General features: G+C 34.2%; 2 protein-coding genes across 3 annotated transcripts; one reads left to right on the top strand and one right to left on the bottom strand.

Annotated features, from left to right (window-relative positions):
• Window positions 1-1,334: 1,334 nt before the first annotated feature.
• On the bottom strand, window positions 1,335-13,615 carry LOC112010035 (disease resistance protein RPV1). Of its 2 annotated transcripts, none has more exons than XM_065764467.1 (7): window positions 13,380-13,615; window positions 5,838-6,346; window positions 4,337-5,477; window positions 3,857-4,129; window positions 2,760-3,758; window positions 1,770-2,659; window positions 1,335-1,589 (listed from the first exon to the last, which is right to left on the bottom strand). In XM_065764467.1, exons 2-6 carry the CDS (start codon window positions 6,335-6,337, stop codon window positions 1,856-1,858), a joined length of 3,717 nt encoding a protein of 1,238 aa, XP_065620539.1. In that variant the 5' UTR covers window positions 6,338-6,346; window positions 13,380-13,615; the 3' UTR covers window positions 1,335-1,589; window positions 1,770-1,855. The 2 variants fall into 2 exon arrangements, with proteins under 2 accessions (XP_065620539.1, XP_023898181.2); XM_024042413.2 differs by having other exon boundaries at window positions 1,336-1,589; window positions 13,351-13,614.
• Window positions 7,970-8,983, top strand: LOC112010560 (uncharacterized). The gene is made up of 2 exons (XM_024042932.1): window positions 7,970-8,642; window positions 8,739-8,983. Exons 1-2 carry the CDS (start codon window positions 7,970-7,972, stop codon window positions 8,981-8,983), a joined length of 918 nt encoding a protein of 305 aa, XP_023898700.1.
• Window positions 13,616-15,397: the final 1,782 nt, after the last annotated feature.

Here is a 15,397-nt window from a genome sequence, read left to right as displayed (position 1 = left end):
ATAAAAATAAAACTTAAAACACAAAACTAAATCCCATAAACCAAAATAGAGTTCTAAAGAGTACAAAAATTTATCAAGCTAAAATAGAGATACAAGAAAAATAAAAATCCACCAAAATATTGAGGGAGAAAGAGTAGGAAATAACCACTTTTTTGCGAGAGAAAATTATGTAAAGAATTGAAGAGTGAATGACAAATTTATACTAAGAGGATGATAATAAAAAGAAACAAAATAAAGGAAGATAAAAGGAAAGAGGAAGAGTGATATCAAGGTAGAATATTTGGGGAGATGATAAGGTAAAGAGAAGGAGAAAGGTTGGAGAAAGTGTAAATGTTAAAAAAATGAGTACAATTTGACGAGCACAATTTTCTTTTATTTGAATTTAAGTAAAATATTACATTTTTTTTTAAACAAAAAGAGAGAGAAAATATAAATAATTTAATGATAAGGATGTGGTTGAATTTCAATATTGAGTAAAATAGAAGAGAAGAAAAAAATAAGAAAAATTAAAAGATTTAACAATAAACACTAAATTATTCAAATTATGCTATGTAATGAAATACTATTTTTATTTTATCTACTATCTTTACTTTTTTATAATGTAATCAGATAAAATTTAACAATCAAGGAGCAAAATAATAATAATAATAACTTAAAACACAAAACTAAATTGTATCAACCTAAATTAAAGTTCTTAAAAACACAAAAATTTATCAACTTAAAGCGGAGATGCAATAAAAAATAAAAATCCAGACAGAGAGACAGAGAGAGAGAGAGAGAGAGAGAGAGAGAGAGAGAGAGAACTTTTTTGTGAGAGAAAACTATGCAAAGAATGGAAAAGAGTGACAAATTTATAGTAAGAGAGAAGGGATAAGAAAAGACAAATAAAGGAAGATAAAGGGAAAGATGAATAGCAATATTAAAGTAAAGGGTAGTGGGGAGATGAAAAGGTAAGGGAAGAAGAAAGGTTGAAGAAAGTGTAAATATTTAAAAAAAATAAGTGAATGTAAAAAAAAATTATAGGAAAATTGGAAATAAAAAAGAAATATATATAGATTTTAAAACCGACAAAGATGAATATGTAAAATCAATAATCTATTTATATATATTTTTTTGTAAAAAAAAAAGAAGGAATAATTAATAATTAATAATTATGTGGCGAATGAGGTGGCGCAATAGGAGCTCAAAGCAATAAATGCCACTCTTCAGCTTTTAGTAATATATAGATATAGATTTAGGCGTGATGCAAATCATTTACGATTTCTTTCAAACAATCTTGTACACAACCAACAAATTTGATGTAGCTTCTAAAATTCAGAATGATACACATTTTCTACAAAAGTTAGGATTCTAAGTGACTGGTGTACATAATTTTTTAAATCAAGAAACCAATTAAGTCCAAACGAATGAATAAAACTAGGAAACAATTGCAAGATCTTTCTTCACCATGGTAAGCTAAGCAGAAATTATGCATCTCAATTTGAAAAATCAGATCAAAAAACACAAAATCATACCAGACAGAGCTCGCATCCAAGGCAAAAGGAAATCTGGGGCCTGCCAGTGACTTCAACCACAACCATCCTAGTCAACTGCATTAACAAAAAATAAAGACCAATTAACCAAATTACAATTTTTAAGTTCAAAAACTTATTCAGTACCCTTTTTTTTTTTCAATAGAAACACAATAAAATACTTATAAGTTTATATGATATCCATTGCCATTGTGTAACAGATGCAAATGAAACAGTGCTACCAAAATGGAAACAAACCTTGGCATCAAATGCAAAAAGAAACAGGTCAGAAACGACTGAGGAGAAACAGTTTCAATGTGATTTTTTTATTGAGGCACATTTCTTCAGAGTTCATCAAGTGTCCTTTGTTTCTTCGAAGTTGGCAAGTACTCAACATCATCTCCTTGGACCCCCAACCTTTTTATAGAATACCCATAATCAACAGCATCATCAACTTTAGGAGGACAGATGCATTCTATGTGGACCCCCCACCTTTTTATAGAATAACAGGTGTCATCTGACTTATATCTAATTGAAACCTCAACAAGATTCTGGTCAATTGGATTTGATTCATTCAAATGTTTCTGTAGAGACCGTTGAGTTGGAGAAAATAAACATAGATGATTTCCCAATAGATCAATAGACTTATATCCACAATTTTCATAACCATTGATGGAAATATCAAGAAAGCCAATAAAGTCATCTTGTCCAGAAACGAAACAGACAGCCAATTTTGGAAATTTGTGACCAACAAAGAAAACTATGGAATTATCAACACTTTGATGATTAAACCAATTCGGCATCTCAGTTCCCCAAAAAAGAACATTACGATCACCGTCCCGATCTTCATATTCAATGCCCTCAGTTTCAGTTGGGAAATGATTGGAGAACTGTGAATCCATTGATATGTCCTCATCTTCATATTCAATGCCCTCAGTTTCAGATTCAGCACCTTCAGTTTCAGTTTCAAATTCATATTCATATTCATCTTCATATTCAGCATCCTCAGTTTCAGATTCATATTCATCTTCATATTCAGCATCCTCAGTTTCAGATGGGAAGTAATTGGTCAACTGTGGATCCATTAATTTGTGGCTTCTTGCCCAACCACATACTCTACTTGGTAAAATCCCAATAATTTCTATTACCTGCATGCAATTAGAAAATTCAAGATATTTTTCATTTAGCAAATCTCGTAAAGTATTTAGAGAAATTAACAAAAATTGTTTCTTAAAGAAAGAGAGAGACCTGATTCAATAGCCCGCTTGGTGATTGGGTATCCAGCAACATGCAATCCTCTGCATCAACACTTTTTATCGATTGTGGAAGTCCTTGAATTTCACGAAGAAACTTGCAATTCGTAATAAAAAGTTCTTCTAATCTGGGAAGTCTGCTAATGCTTTCAGGGATGGTAACAATATTGGTATAAGATAGATCTATCTTTTTCAATGCAGGGAAGTAGTCAGGCTTCATCAAAAGATCTAATTCAATTATGCCTTCATATCCCTCGAAATCCAGTTCTGTCAGGTTCACAAACCCATATCCGAAAGAGCCTTCAAAAGAATTGCACGTCGGTCTCAATTTGGCAGTAGGAGTGACCAATGTCTCAAGCTGTGTCAATTTATAAATGCTATCTGGAAGATCCCGAAGGTTTTCGCAATCTTTAAGACATAATTCTTTAAGCTCAGTGAGATGCTCGATTGATGAAGGCACCTCTCCAATACCACTCCCACTTAAAAATAACTCCTTTAAATGTTCCATTTCTGGATGAAAATTAGGGAGCTTCTCAAGGCTTGAGCAACCTTTAAGACTAATAGAATCAAGAGCTTTCAACCTGAGTTGGCTTGGAAGAATTTGCAGTTTTTCGCAAGCAGTGAGATGCCATATGTAAAGCATTTCAAGAGATCCAAAGCATTCATCAATCTCAACTAAATTTTTACACTCAGAGAGGTCCAAATACACTAAATTTGGGGCCCCTAATTTAGGTAATTTAACTAACTTTTTACAACCTTTGAGGAACAAAGTCCTTAAATTTGGGACCCATAATTTAGGAAATTTAACTAAATTTTTACAATGATAGAGGTTCAAATTCTCTAAATTTGGGGCCCAAAATTTAGGTAATTTAACTAAATTTTTACAATTACAGAGGTTCAACTTCTCTAAATTTGGGGCCCATAATTTAGGCAATTCCGTAATAAATTCACAACCACTGAGATTGACATCTGTCAAATTTTCTAACTGACTCTTCTGTAGGGAGAAAAAAAAAAAATCAAAAGTTAACTACAACAAAATTTGAAATAAAAAATTTAACAAAAATCCCAATTTAAAAATATACATAATCATACCTGCTTGATTAGCTTTGGCAATCTAATGCAACTACATGGCATCTCAAAAACAACAAGTTGTTGAGGAAAATATTTGAATGGCCAGTGAGAAGGATAATTGGGCCACTTAAGATATATTAGACTGTGGGGAAGAAATTCAAGTGGTTTACAAATATGTACATTCTCAACTATTAGAAATTTGAGATTTTCCATCCTTCTGAAAGCTTTAGTGTGTAGTTGCAGTTCTACTGGTTGAGGCGAACGCAACATTATGCCCCGAATGTTTTCTGATCCCTAATTGGAGAAGCATCAAGTCAACTATAAAAAGTAACAGAATTTTCCAAATTTATAATGATTTTGAAATTTTATGCAAAAACAATACTGATGAACTAATATTTTATAAAATGTTAGAAAAAAATGAAAGAAAAAATACAATACTTGTAGCTAGTGAAAAAGAAAAAAAATTAAAGAACAAATCAATTGAAGAAAAAGAACTTATACCTTATTTGTAGTTAGTACTTTAAGTGAATCCTCATAACAACATAACCTGCTACGTTTTCTGAGGATGTCTGGTGCTTGTTGTCGAACAACTTCCTTGCCCATTTGTTGTATCAAGTCATGCATTGACAATCTACCAAATTTGTTAACAGTTATGAGACACTTATTAACGAGTCTCGAAATACCAAAGCCAGGACATAATCCACAAGCATTTAATATCTTTACAACATAATCTTTGTTCCATCCTTTGAAGAAGCATGCAATATCGAGAAAAATATTTTTCTCGAGGTCATTCAATCCATCATAACTTACTCGAAGTATTTTTTGAATATCTTCATGGGGGATTTTGTTATACGTATCTAATGCACTTTTCCATACATCTTTAGCTTTTCCACACAAATCACGAGCTATTATTTCTAGAGCTAGTGGAAGGCCATTGGCAAAATCTATGAATTTAGTTGCAAGTTTAGAATAATCTTCATCACAACGTATGTTTCCATGAAAGGCATGCGCTTTAAAGAGTCGAAGAGCTTCATGTTTATTTAATTGCTCAACCTCGAATTCCTTGACCTCGTAAGTTGTACAAACTTTTTCTTTAAGGGCAGCTAACAAGCTTCTATCTCTTAATGTTATAATGACTCTACTTCCGGAAGAAAACCAATTACATTTTCCAAGCAAATTATCTAATCTTGTCAAACCATCGACATCATCAAAAGTTAAAAAAACCTTTTTATTACAAAGTCTCTTCTCTATCAAACTGATTCCTCTAAATCTGTTGCCCACTTTCCAATTACCATCCCCTAAGATGTCATTAAGAAGTTGCTCTTGTAGTGTGATTATGCCAGCATCTGTCCCCACATTTTCTCTAACATTCATTAAAAAGCTACTTCCATCAAAATGTTTAGCAATTTTATTATAAACAGCTTTTGCAATTGTAGTCTTTCCTACTCCGGGAAGGCCATAAATCCCTACGATGCAAACTTTATCTAACCCAATATCTAAAAGTGACTTTATGGCCTCTGCACGAGAATTTATTCCAACTGGGTATTCAGCAACATATAAAGGCGTCTGATTTAATTTAGCATCTGATATCTCGTTAACAATTTCTTGGATGAAGTGAGATTCATATGTATATGTAGCGCCGCTGATAATCACATAGCATAAGAAAACATATAATTAGTTAGATTGGCAAATGAACTACGAATTCAAGATATTATAGTTGTGAGTTATAAAACACAACTAACACATTCTTTTTAAATAAAGTAAATGGAATGTAATTCATATATTTGATAACTGTTATTGATATTAACATCATATTTGAAGTATAAAAATAAATGAGAAACTCATAATTGGACCTTTTTAGACTAACTAACTTCGTACTAGATGATATGATCAAAATAGAATTACTTCCATAATTTTGCATGCAATGGTTATGACAAACCAGATTAGCAGTATATAATATTAGTAAATTCATGAATCATGATATCAACAATTAGATACATACCCTTTCTTGTAATGCCATCCAGATGCATTAGTTGCTTTTATTAGAGCATCCCTCCACCTCTGCACCTTGTCCTTGTTAATCTTGAACTTCGTTTCATGATTAGCCAATGCAGTTCCAAAGTTTCCCATTTGATATCGTATTTCTGATGGATTAACATTGTAAAAAATTGGACGAATTTGAACCTCTTGGTCCTTTTCTCTACACTCAACAATCTCAGCAAGTTCATCCAAGCACCATTTGGACTCGGCGTAGTTCTCAGAGAAGACAATAACCAAAATCGATGAATTTTTGATGGCTTGGATAAGTTCTTCCGAAATTTCTTCTCCCTTCGAAAGTTTATTGTCGATGAAGGTGTTAATGCCTTTGTCGCACAAAGCCTTATATAAGTAGCCAGTAAAACCTTCGCGGGTATCTTTACCTGCAAAGCTCAAGAAGACATCGTACTCCCATCGGCGAGTGGAAGAAGAAGAGGTGGCTTCTATATTGTTCAGGAAATCCATTGATGGTATCTATAAACGGAAGATTAAGAAAAGAGTGAATTGAATCAAAGAAAGAAATAGGAATCAGATCAGTGCAACAAGAAATGTGTTTGCAATTGAAGAGAAGAAAGTATGAGAGTAAAAGAATTTGTAATAAATAAAAAATAAAAAAAAAACCAGCAGTAGAGTTAAACATATACTGTACAGAAGTCTCCTCCTTCCAAGAAGGTAACACTGTAAACACGCTTTTAAAAGGACATTAACACTATAACACGCGTTTTCCACCAAGGTACTAACTATACTGTACAGAGGTCTCCGTCATTTTAATTTTCTGACAACGTGCAATGGACTTAATGTGTTGTCAAGTTTGGGTCCGTTTGGATATAACTTATTTTTGCTGAAACTAAAAACTGAAAACAGAAAACATAATAGCAAAATAATTTTTAAATATATAAATAATGCTGTGGGACCCGTGAATAGTGAGTAAACAATACATAAATAGTGCGTGAACAGTACATTTTGTCTCTGCATAGTAAATTCATGTGATGTTACTGTTCACGTGCTTAAAAAAAAAAAAAAAAAACGTAAACGCATAGACGTGGACGCACATCCAAACAAATACTAGGAATCCGTTTGGATAGAACTTATTTTGCTGAAACTGAAAACTGAAAACATTGTAGCGAAATAATTTTTAAATGTGTAAATAATACCGTGAAATCCATTTTTAATGAAAGAATAGCTGAAAAGTTATATTTGTGGGTTCGTGAACAATGTATGGATGCACTGTTCACGGTTGAAAAGTCAACTTTTGTGGCTAAAGAAAAAAGAAAAAAAAAAAAGAAAAAGAAAAGAAAAGAAAAGGAGGAGGAACGCAGGAAACGCAAAACGTAGAAAACGTCCTATCCAAACCGCACCTTTGTGTCTGTGAGTAATACCATGATAACATCCCATATATAGATATATTTTTGTTTTCTAATATTTGAAATAAAAAGTGTTTTTAAATAAATTACTGGCTTACTTTAAAAAAAAAAAAAAAAAACTAGTTTATTTTTTTATTATTTAATGGTGAGATAAATAGATTTAAGCAAGGGAATAAAAAGAAATGCACTAAAGTTGTTATGAACCTGATTAGTTTGTTGGTTGCTACCCTTTTGAACAGAGAGTGCACGCATTGAAAAAGAAGGGTAGTTCGTTGTCAAGTTTGTGTCTATGACCCACCTCAAAAAAAAAAAAAAAAAAAGGGTATTTGGGATGTGAGTTTGGCGTGGGGGTGCCCCCATGGTGTCAAAATTTAGATGATAAGAAGTTAGATGGAAGCATTTCAAGATGAGTCACCAGATCAGGCAGAGAGGCAGAGTATTGGAGCAGAGCTTTTGTGGATGAATTTGCTATTTCACTAAACGGCTACTACATCAAATACGACCTGTAGTTTTAGTCTTGGATTAGTTGGTTAGTATGTATGGACACGTGTAATGTGATGATCAGTAATGTAATGTTATGATCAATGGTAGATAGTTGATCCGCATATTTTGGAATTAGTTTAGAGTTAGTTATTTTATTTTCTTTTTGGCTAATTCTGCTATATAAACCTAGCTTCATTACACCGTGATACTCTGTTTTCTTATATGGTATCAAAGCTTCGTGCTTTCATCAATGGCGAATCAAGATCAAAACTCTTCATCTTCCGCTTCTCAATCTACTGCTCATCGTGAGCTTACTCCAATGGAGGATCTGAGAAGTCCTTTCTTCTTGCACCATGGAGAATCACCAGGTGCGATTCTAGTCACTCAACTCTTAACTGAGGACAATTACCCTAATTGGGCTAGGGCTATGCTTATGGCATTAGATGCGAAAAGCAAGCTAGGTTTTGTGGATGGATCTATCACAGCTTCCATGGCTGTTACGCCTCTGGAGAAAATTGCTTGGTCAAAGAACAATTCCATGATTTCTTCATGGATCTTGAATTCCGTTTCACCTCATATCACTGCAAGTGTGATTTACAGAAACACTACAATGGAGGTTTGGAATTCATTCAGAAACCGTTTCTCCCAAGCTAATGGTCCACGGATTTCACAGCTTCAAAAGATGATCTCAACAATTATGCAAGGAGATGCAACAGTGACTACCTACTTCACTAATCTTCAAGCTTCTTGGGATCAGTTGCTTAATCTCAGGCCTTTACCATCTTGTTCTTGTGGTAGATGTATCTGCGGAGTGAATGATAAAATCACACTCTTCAATCATCAAGATACATTGATGCAATTCCTCAATGGCTTAAATGAAGCCTTCTCACAAGTCAGGACTCAGATCCTAATGATGGAGCCAAGTCCCTCAATTGACAAAGCCTTTTCTTTGGTGATACAAGAAGAAAGGCAGAGGGCTTTAGGTTTCAATTGAGGCACTGTGTTAGTTGATTCAACAGCTCTTGCAGTCAAGACTCAAGGGTTCAATCAAGGTGGGAAGAACAAAGGCAAGGGCAGACCTGTATGCAGCCACTGTGGCAAACTTGGCCATTTCATGGAAAAGTGTTACAAGATAATGGGATTTCCTCCAAGATACAAGCAAAAGGGCAGAGTTTCTGTGGCAAATCAAGTGACCTTTGATGGTGAAACGGGTCAATTCGAGGCTGCATCACAATCAAGCTCTTTCCCTTTTACAGCTGAATAATGCTAGCAGTTACTATCAATGCTGAGCTCACATGCATCTCCTTCCAACAATCAAGAGGTTGTTCATGCAACCAATTCAGCTCTCTCAGGTATTTCTTGTGCTTCTTTCCATGATTCTGTTTGCCTTAATTTGGAGAATTCAGTTTTTGCTGAAAATCCTTCAAACAAAACAGCCCACAATGCAGAAACTTGAGTTCTTGACACAGGAGCCATTGATCACATCATCCATTATACATCTCTTTGTACCAATATAACTAGTTCACCATCTTCTTTTGTGCATTTGCCTAATGGTGAAAAAGTCATTGTCACACACATAGGCACAATTCAACTCACTCCAACCTTGATTCTTGAAAATGTGATTTGTGTTCCAGCTTTTTCTTTTAATCTGATCTCAGTAAGCAAATTAACCAAATCCTTGTCATATTGCTTAGTTTTTCTATCAAACTACTTTTTCATACAGGACCTTACTTGTTGGAAAGTGATTGGATTGGGTAAGCTTCATAACAACCTATACTTGCTGCAAACTTCAGAAAATTGCAAGTCTACATCAGAAGCCACTACTGTCTTAGAGTCAGTTTTCAAATCTTTTGTTCATTCTGTTTCCAATGCTTCTAATGTCAATAAGCCTTACTTGTGGCATCTTAGATTTGGACATGTGTCTGATGACAAACTTCCCTATTGTATATCAGATGTACCCTCTTTTGATTCAAATAAAGACTGTGTTGTTTGTCCTCTTTCAAAGCTTAAAAGACTACCCTTTCCTAATTCTAATCATCTATCTGAGCATGCCTTTGATTTAATACATTGTGATGTATGGAGACCATTTGCTAAAGCAACTCATGATGGTTTTAAATACTTTACAATTGTAGATGATGCTACAAGGTCCACATGGGTTTACCTCATGAAATCTAAAACAGAAACTAGGCCTTTGTTAATCTCATTTTACAATATGATCTTTACTCAATTTCAAACCAATATCAAAGTAATTAGAACTGATAATGCTCAAGAATTCTTTCTAAAAGACTTTTATGCTCAACATGAGGTTATCTATCAACACTCATGTGTTGCTACTCCACAACAAAACTTAATTGTGGAAAGAAAGCATCAACACATTTTAAACATTGCTAGAGCATTAAAATTTCAGTCTAATATACCACTTTGCCATTGGGGGGATTGTGTTTTGACAGCTGTATACATTATTAATAGGCTGCCTAGTACTGTTTTGGACCATAAAACTCCATTTGAGAAACTTTATTACAAAACCCCTTCTTATCATCATTTAAAAGTGTTTGGTTGTCTTTGTTTTGCATCTACCCTAGCTCACAATAGGTCTAAATTTGCTCCTAGATCTATTCCTTGTGTCTTCATTGGCTACCCTTTTGGTGTTAAAGGTTACAAATTGTTAAATTTGGTCACAAAACAGATATTCATTTCAAGGAATGTTTCATTTCATGAACATGTCTTTCCTTTTATTTCTTCTGTCACCTCACCACAGTCATCCATTTCTTTCCCTCATATATGTCCTAATGTGGCAATCCCAGTTGATGCCATGTTTCTAGATCCTATTGTTTCTTCTCCAAGCATGCCTTCTTCCACTTGTAGTCCTACTTAGGTTTCTAATAAAGCATTGGATCCTGTACTTCCTATCATTTCAGGTTCTATAGAACCAGAATCTGTTATATCAGATTCTAATCATAGCAATTTTGCAAAACCTGACTCTTTGTCCCATGGTCACACTCCCATAGTTGTTCCACCTGCTTCCATTTCTTCTTTAAGAAGGTCTTCCAGGCCTTCCAAAACTCCTACATACTTGCAAGACTATAAGTGCAACACTGTCAGTTCAACTAAGCTTACACAATCCACTCATTTCAACAAGAAGTCAGGTACTAAATATCCTCTTTCTGAATACATTGATTCTTCCCATCTCTCTCCTTCCTATGCCAATTTTTGCTCACTCCTCACCTCAATCCCTGAACCAAGATTCTATTATGAGGCTGTTAAGGATCCTAAATGGAAAGAGGCCATAAATGCTGAGATTGCAGCCTCGGCTTCCAATCACACTTGGACTCTTACCCCTTTACCTTCCAACAAAAAGGCTATTGGATGCAAATGGGTCTATAGAGTAAAATACAAGGTAGATGGGTCTGTGGAAAGATATAAAGCAAGATTAGTTGCAAAGGAGTTCACTCAGCAAGAGGGATTGGATTTTACTGATACATTCTCACCAGTTGCCAAGTTGACTACTGTTAAGACTCTTCTTGCTATATCTGCTGTGAAAGGATGGCATTTAGTCCAATTAGATGTCAACAATGCATTCTTAAATGGGGACTTACATGAGGAAGTTTATATGCAACTCCCTCAAGGCTTTCACAACAAAGGGGGGAATGTTGTTTGCAAATTAAATAAGTCTCTATATGAACTTAAACAGGCATCAAGGCAATGAAATGCCAAATTCTGTTCTGTTCTTAAGCAGCTTGGGTTTAAACAATCAAAAGTTGATTACTCATTGTTTACAAGGAAGTTTGATAATTCTTTCATAGCATTGGTGGTTTATGTTGATGATATACTCATAGCTAGCAACAATGTTCAAGAAGTTGAAGCACTCAAAGTTTCTTTAGATCAACATTTCAAACTTAAAGGCCTTGGAGGTTTGAAGTATTTTCTTGGTCTTGAGATAGCCAGATCAAATAAAGGAATTAGCTTGTGCCAACAAAAATATGCTTTAGAGATTTTAAAGGATGCAGGAATGTCAACTTGTAAGCCTAGTAAAATACCAATGGAACATAATTTGAAATTGAGCAAGCTTCAAGGTACATTGTTACCTGATCCTAGAGTCTACAGAAGGTTAGTGCGTAGGTTATTATACCTAACTATCACTAGACCAGATATAGCATACCCAGTTCACAAGCTGAGTCAATTCATGTCCAAACCCAGGAAACCTCATTTAGATACAGCTTACAAGGTTTTGCAGTACATAAAGGGGTGTCCAAGTCAAGGAATTTTCTTGTCTGCATCTTCAGATTTCCATTTGAAAGCTTATACAGATGCTGATTGGGCATCTTGTATAGACATCAGAAGATCAACCATAAGGTATTGTATATTTTTGGGTGATTCTTTAATCTCTTGGAAGTCTAAGAAACAGTCTATAGTATCTAAATCTTCGACTGAGACAGAATATAGAGCTATGGCTGTCACAGTGTGTGAGCTGACTTAGCTGCTAGCATTATTTAAGGATTTGGAGATCTATCATCCTCAACCTGCTCTTTTATTTTGTGACAATCAAGCAGCCATTTATATTGGAGAAAATCCTGTATTCCATGAGAGAATCAAACATATAGAAGTTGACTATCATGTTATCAGAGATAAGGTACAAGACAATGTGGTTAGATTGTTCTTCACTCCTACACACACAACTGGCAGATTTACTTACTAAGGCCCTTAAAAGTTCACAGCTGAGATACTTGTTAAGTAAAATGAATGTTATGAATATCCACAGCTCAGCTTCTCATCTTAAGGGGGAATGCAAAAGTTTAGATGACAAAGGGTCAGATGAAAAGAAGACAGATGCAAGCAATAGTTCAGATTCTCCTCTTGAGCGGGAATGTCAAAATTTAGATGATAAGAAGTTAGATGGAAGCATTTCAAGATGAGTCACCAGATCAGGCAGAGAGGCAGAGTATTGGAGCAGAGCATTTGTGGATGAATTTGCTATTTCACTAAACGGCTATTGCATCAAATACGACATGTAGTTTTAGTCTTGGATTAGTTAGTTAGTATGTATGGACACGTGTAATGTGATGATCAGTGGTGTAATGTGATGATCAGTTGTAGATAGTTGATCCGCATATTTTGGAATTAGCTTAGAGTTAGTTATTTTATTTTCTTTTGGCCAATTCTTCTATATAAACCTTTTGTAATTCATTTTATTAATTAATGAAAATATCTCAGACTTTTTCAATCTTGATTCTCCATCTCTCTCTCTAGATTCATTACACTGTGATACTCTGGTTTCTTATACATGGACATGGCCCAAAGTAAGAAAATACTTTTTAGTGTTTTCCAAAAGCAAAAGCACAAGAAGAAAAATTGCAATCAATTGCATGCAATTTTTTAATAAAAAGTAAGCCAAGTCAAGTAAATATTTTGATATTAGGAGTTGTTTGGTTAGTGTTTTTAAACAACTATTTTCAGTTTTTAAATAAAATCTTTCACATTTCAACGCACTTTTTCACCATCACGTATTAAATATTTTCGATCAATTATTTTCAGTTTTTAAACTCATCTACCAAACGGGTCCTAAATTTCTATTTGTTGGAACTATCTATCTATAAACAAACAAAAATAAATAAATTGATGAAGATTTTTTACCACAAATTGAAAAGAGGAAGTCCAAGAACCTGGAATTTCCCAAGAGTCCAATACGGTGTTCGCTGGATCTGTTCTTCAGAGAAGAAAGAGTGAGGAAGGGACTAGGGGGAGAGAGAGAGAGAGAGAGAGTAAGTGAAGGCTGAAGCTATGAAAGAGAGATAGTTTGTTGCTTTACTGTGTGTCTGAAAAACTGGGGAAGAGAAGTGTAGTAGAGACTGAAAAGTGAGGAGACTGAGAAGCATATGTTGGGAAGAAAAGCTAAGTAAAGACTACAAGAAGCTATCAGATTCAGATTGCTTGGAAAACGTGGCAGTGGGAATGAGCTGGCTTTTTGTTTATTTGTTTAAATTATTTTCAAACTTAAAAAGCCAAGTCTTTTCTCATTATTTTTAAACTTAAGAGTTAAGAAACCAGGTCTAAGACCTGACCTGCTGGCCTAGTGAGTAGTGACGTGCTCACTGCTCAGTGAGACCTTAGACATATTTTATATATATTATCATCTTTTTTGGGTGTATATATATATATATATATATATATGTGTGTGGATTTTATTAATATGTGTTTTAAGGGTACATATTAATTTTTATTTTTAGAAAAAATTTTTTGAGAATTAAAAAAGTATTGACAACTTTTATATAAATTACAATTTTCATCCTTCTTTTTTTCTCTCCAACCAAACAAAAGAGTTTTCCACCCTCTCATTTTTCTACCCCTTCAACCGAACACACAAGAGGGAAAACTAAATATTTTTCATCCGTCCATTTTTCTATCCTCCTACAATTTTCTATCCTCCCACTTTTCTACTCCTCCAACTAAACGAATCCTTAAGACACACATTAACCAGACCATATATATATATATATATATATATATATATTATATCAATTTTGCGCAAAAGGTTATCAAAAAGCCTACGTCAGGGCAGTAGTTCTCAAATTAACAATAAGAACTAGAAAAGATTAAACAAAGATATAATAATTCGAAAAAATTTGAAGTTAAAATATGAACCTAGATCCACATTAAACAATATCAATTAAAATTCAGCAAATAAGTAGACACATGAATCCCAAAACAACATGATCTTGATCCCGCTCTGACCATATAATGTCATGTAATGAATTAGAAGTAGAATCTGAACTACCATACCTACCGTAAGTTCTGTGAACCTTCCCCATTTTTATGACACATCGAGTATCGGTTCCTCCTTACAAAGGCGGGATACGCAATAATTTAACTCCCTAAAAGTAGTTTTAAACTCTAAGCCAGCGTGAGCTTGGGAGTACACAGAGCTCTTAAAAAGAGATGAAGGTGTCGCCACTTGATTATAGATCCTGGAACCAAAACATGACTCCATGAATGTCTTTTACCCAAACTAGGTTCGAAGTTAGGGTATAGGATGGAAAGAGGTTAGGCACCCCAAGTTTGCCCAGCCATAACTGGCCTTCATATATTGTTACTCAAACTGGATGGAGTATAAATTATCCTGGAGACTCAAGCACATATGCATCTATATCTAAAGCCTAAAGAGCAGTTGACGTGTCCTATGAAGCAGACAAAGAAAGATAAAACAGTGACCACAGAAACATGTGAAGAGATATACAAATAAGAACAACAACTTGTGGCATCAAGCTCAAATCATCAACATGTAGGCGGGGATGGACCCAGGTGGAGGCCTGGGCCCCTAGCCCTTTTTTTAATATATATATTTTTTTTTTAACTTATGATATTTTTCATTTTTTGTTGTTGGCCCCATTTCCAAAACCTTAAGCCTCTTCTCCTCCCCAGTCAGTCCAACCAGCTTAGCACAATTAGTAACAATTCAATTAAAATTTAACAAAACAATAAAAGCATTTGCAATGGTGATTGTATTTTAGTAAAATATATAATAATAATATATTTATACAACCAAAGACAAAAAACCATGTGTTATTGAGAAGTTATAGCTAATTTTTTACAATTACAGTAAACTGGTATATAATACTTGTTGACTGTAGCAAGTTGTTAAAAATAAAAGACAATATTTTATTAAGATTATCTCTCTTCCTTC

The sequence above is a fragment of the Quercus suber genome, unplaced genomic scaffold, assembly GCF_002906115.3.
Source record: "Quercus suber isolate HL8 unplaced genomic scaffold, Cork oak 2.0 scaffold_563, whole genome shotgun sequence".
NCBI lineage: Eukaryota > Viridiplantae > Streptophyta > Magnoliopsida > Fagales > Fagaceae > Quercus > Quercus suber.
Note: the sequence above shows the minus strand (reverse complement) of the source record. Positions and strands in the feature narration are given on the sequence as shown.

Coding starts and splice junctions, on each gene's coding strand:
- LOC112010035 (XM_065764467.1), bottom strand. CDS start 6,337: ATGGATTTCCTGAACAATATAGAAGCCACCTCTTCTTCTTCCACTCGC. Junction 3,759..3,856: donor TGCCAAAGCTAATCAAGCAG/GTATGATTATGT, acceptor TTCTCCCTACAG/AAGAGTCAGTTAGAAAATTT. Junction 2,660..2,759: donor CAAGCGGGCTATTGAATCAG/GTCTCTCTCTTT, acceptor AATTGCATGCAG/GTAATAGAAATTATTGGGAT.
- LOC112010560 (XM_024042932.1), top strand. CDS start 7,970: ATGGCGAATCAAGATCAAAACTCTTCATCTTCCGCTTCTCAATCTACT. Junction 8,643..8,738: donor GATCCTAATGATGGAGCCAA/GTCCCTCAATTG, acceptor TTGATTCAACAG/CTCTTGCAGTCAAGACTCAA.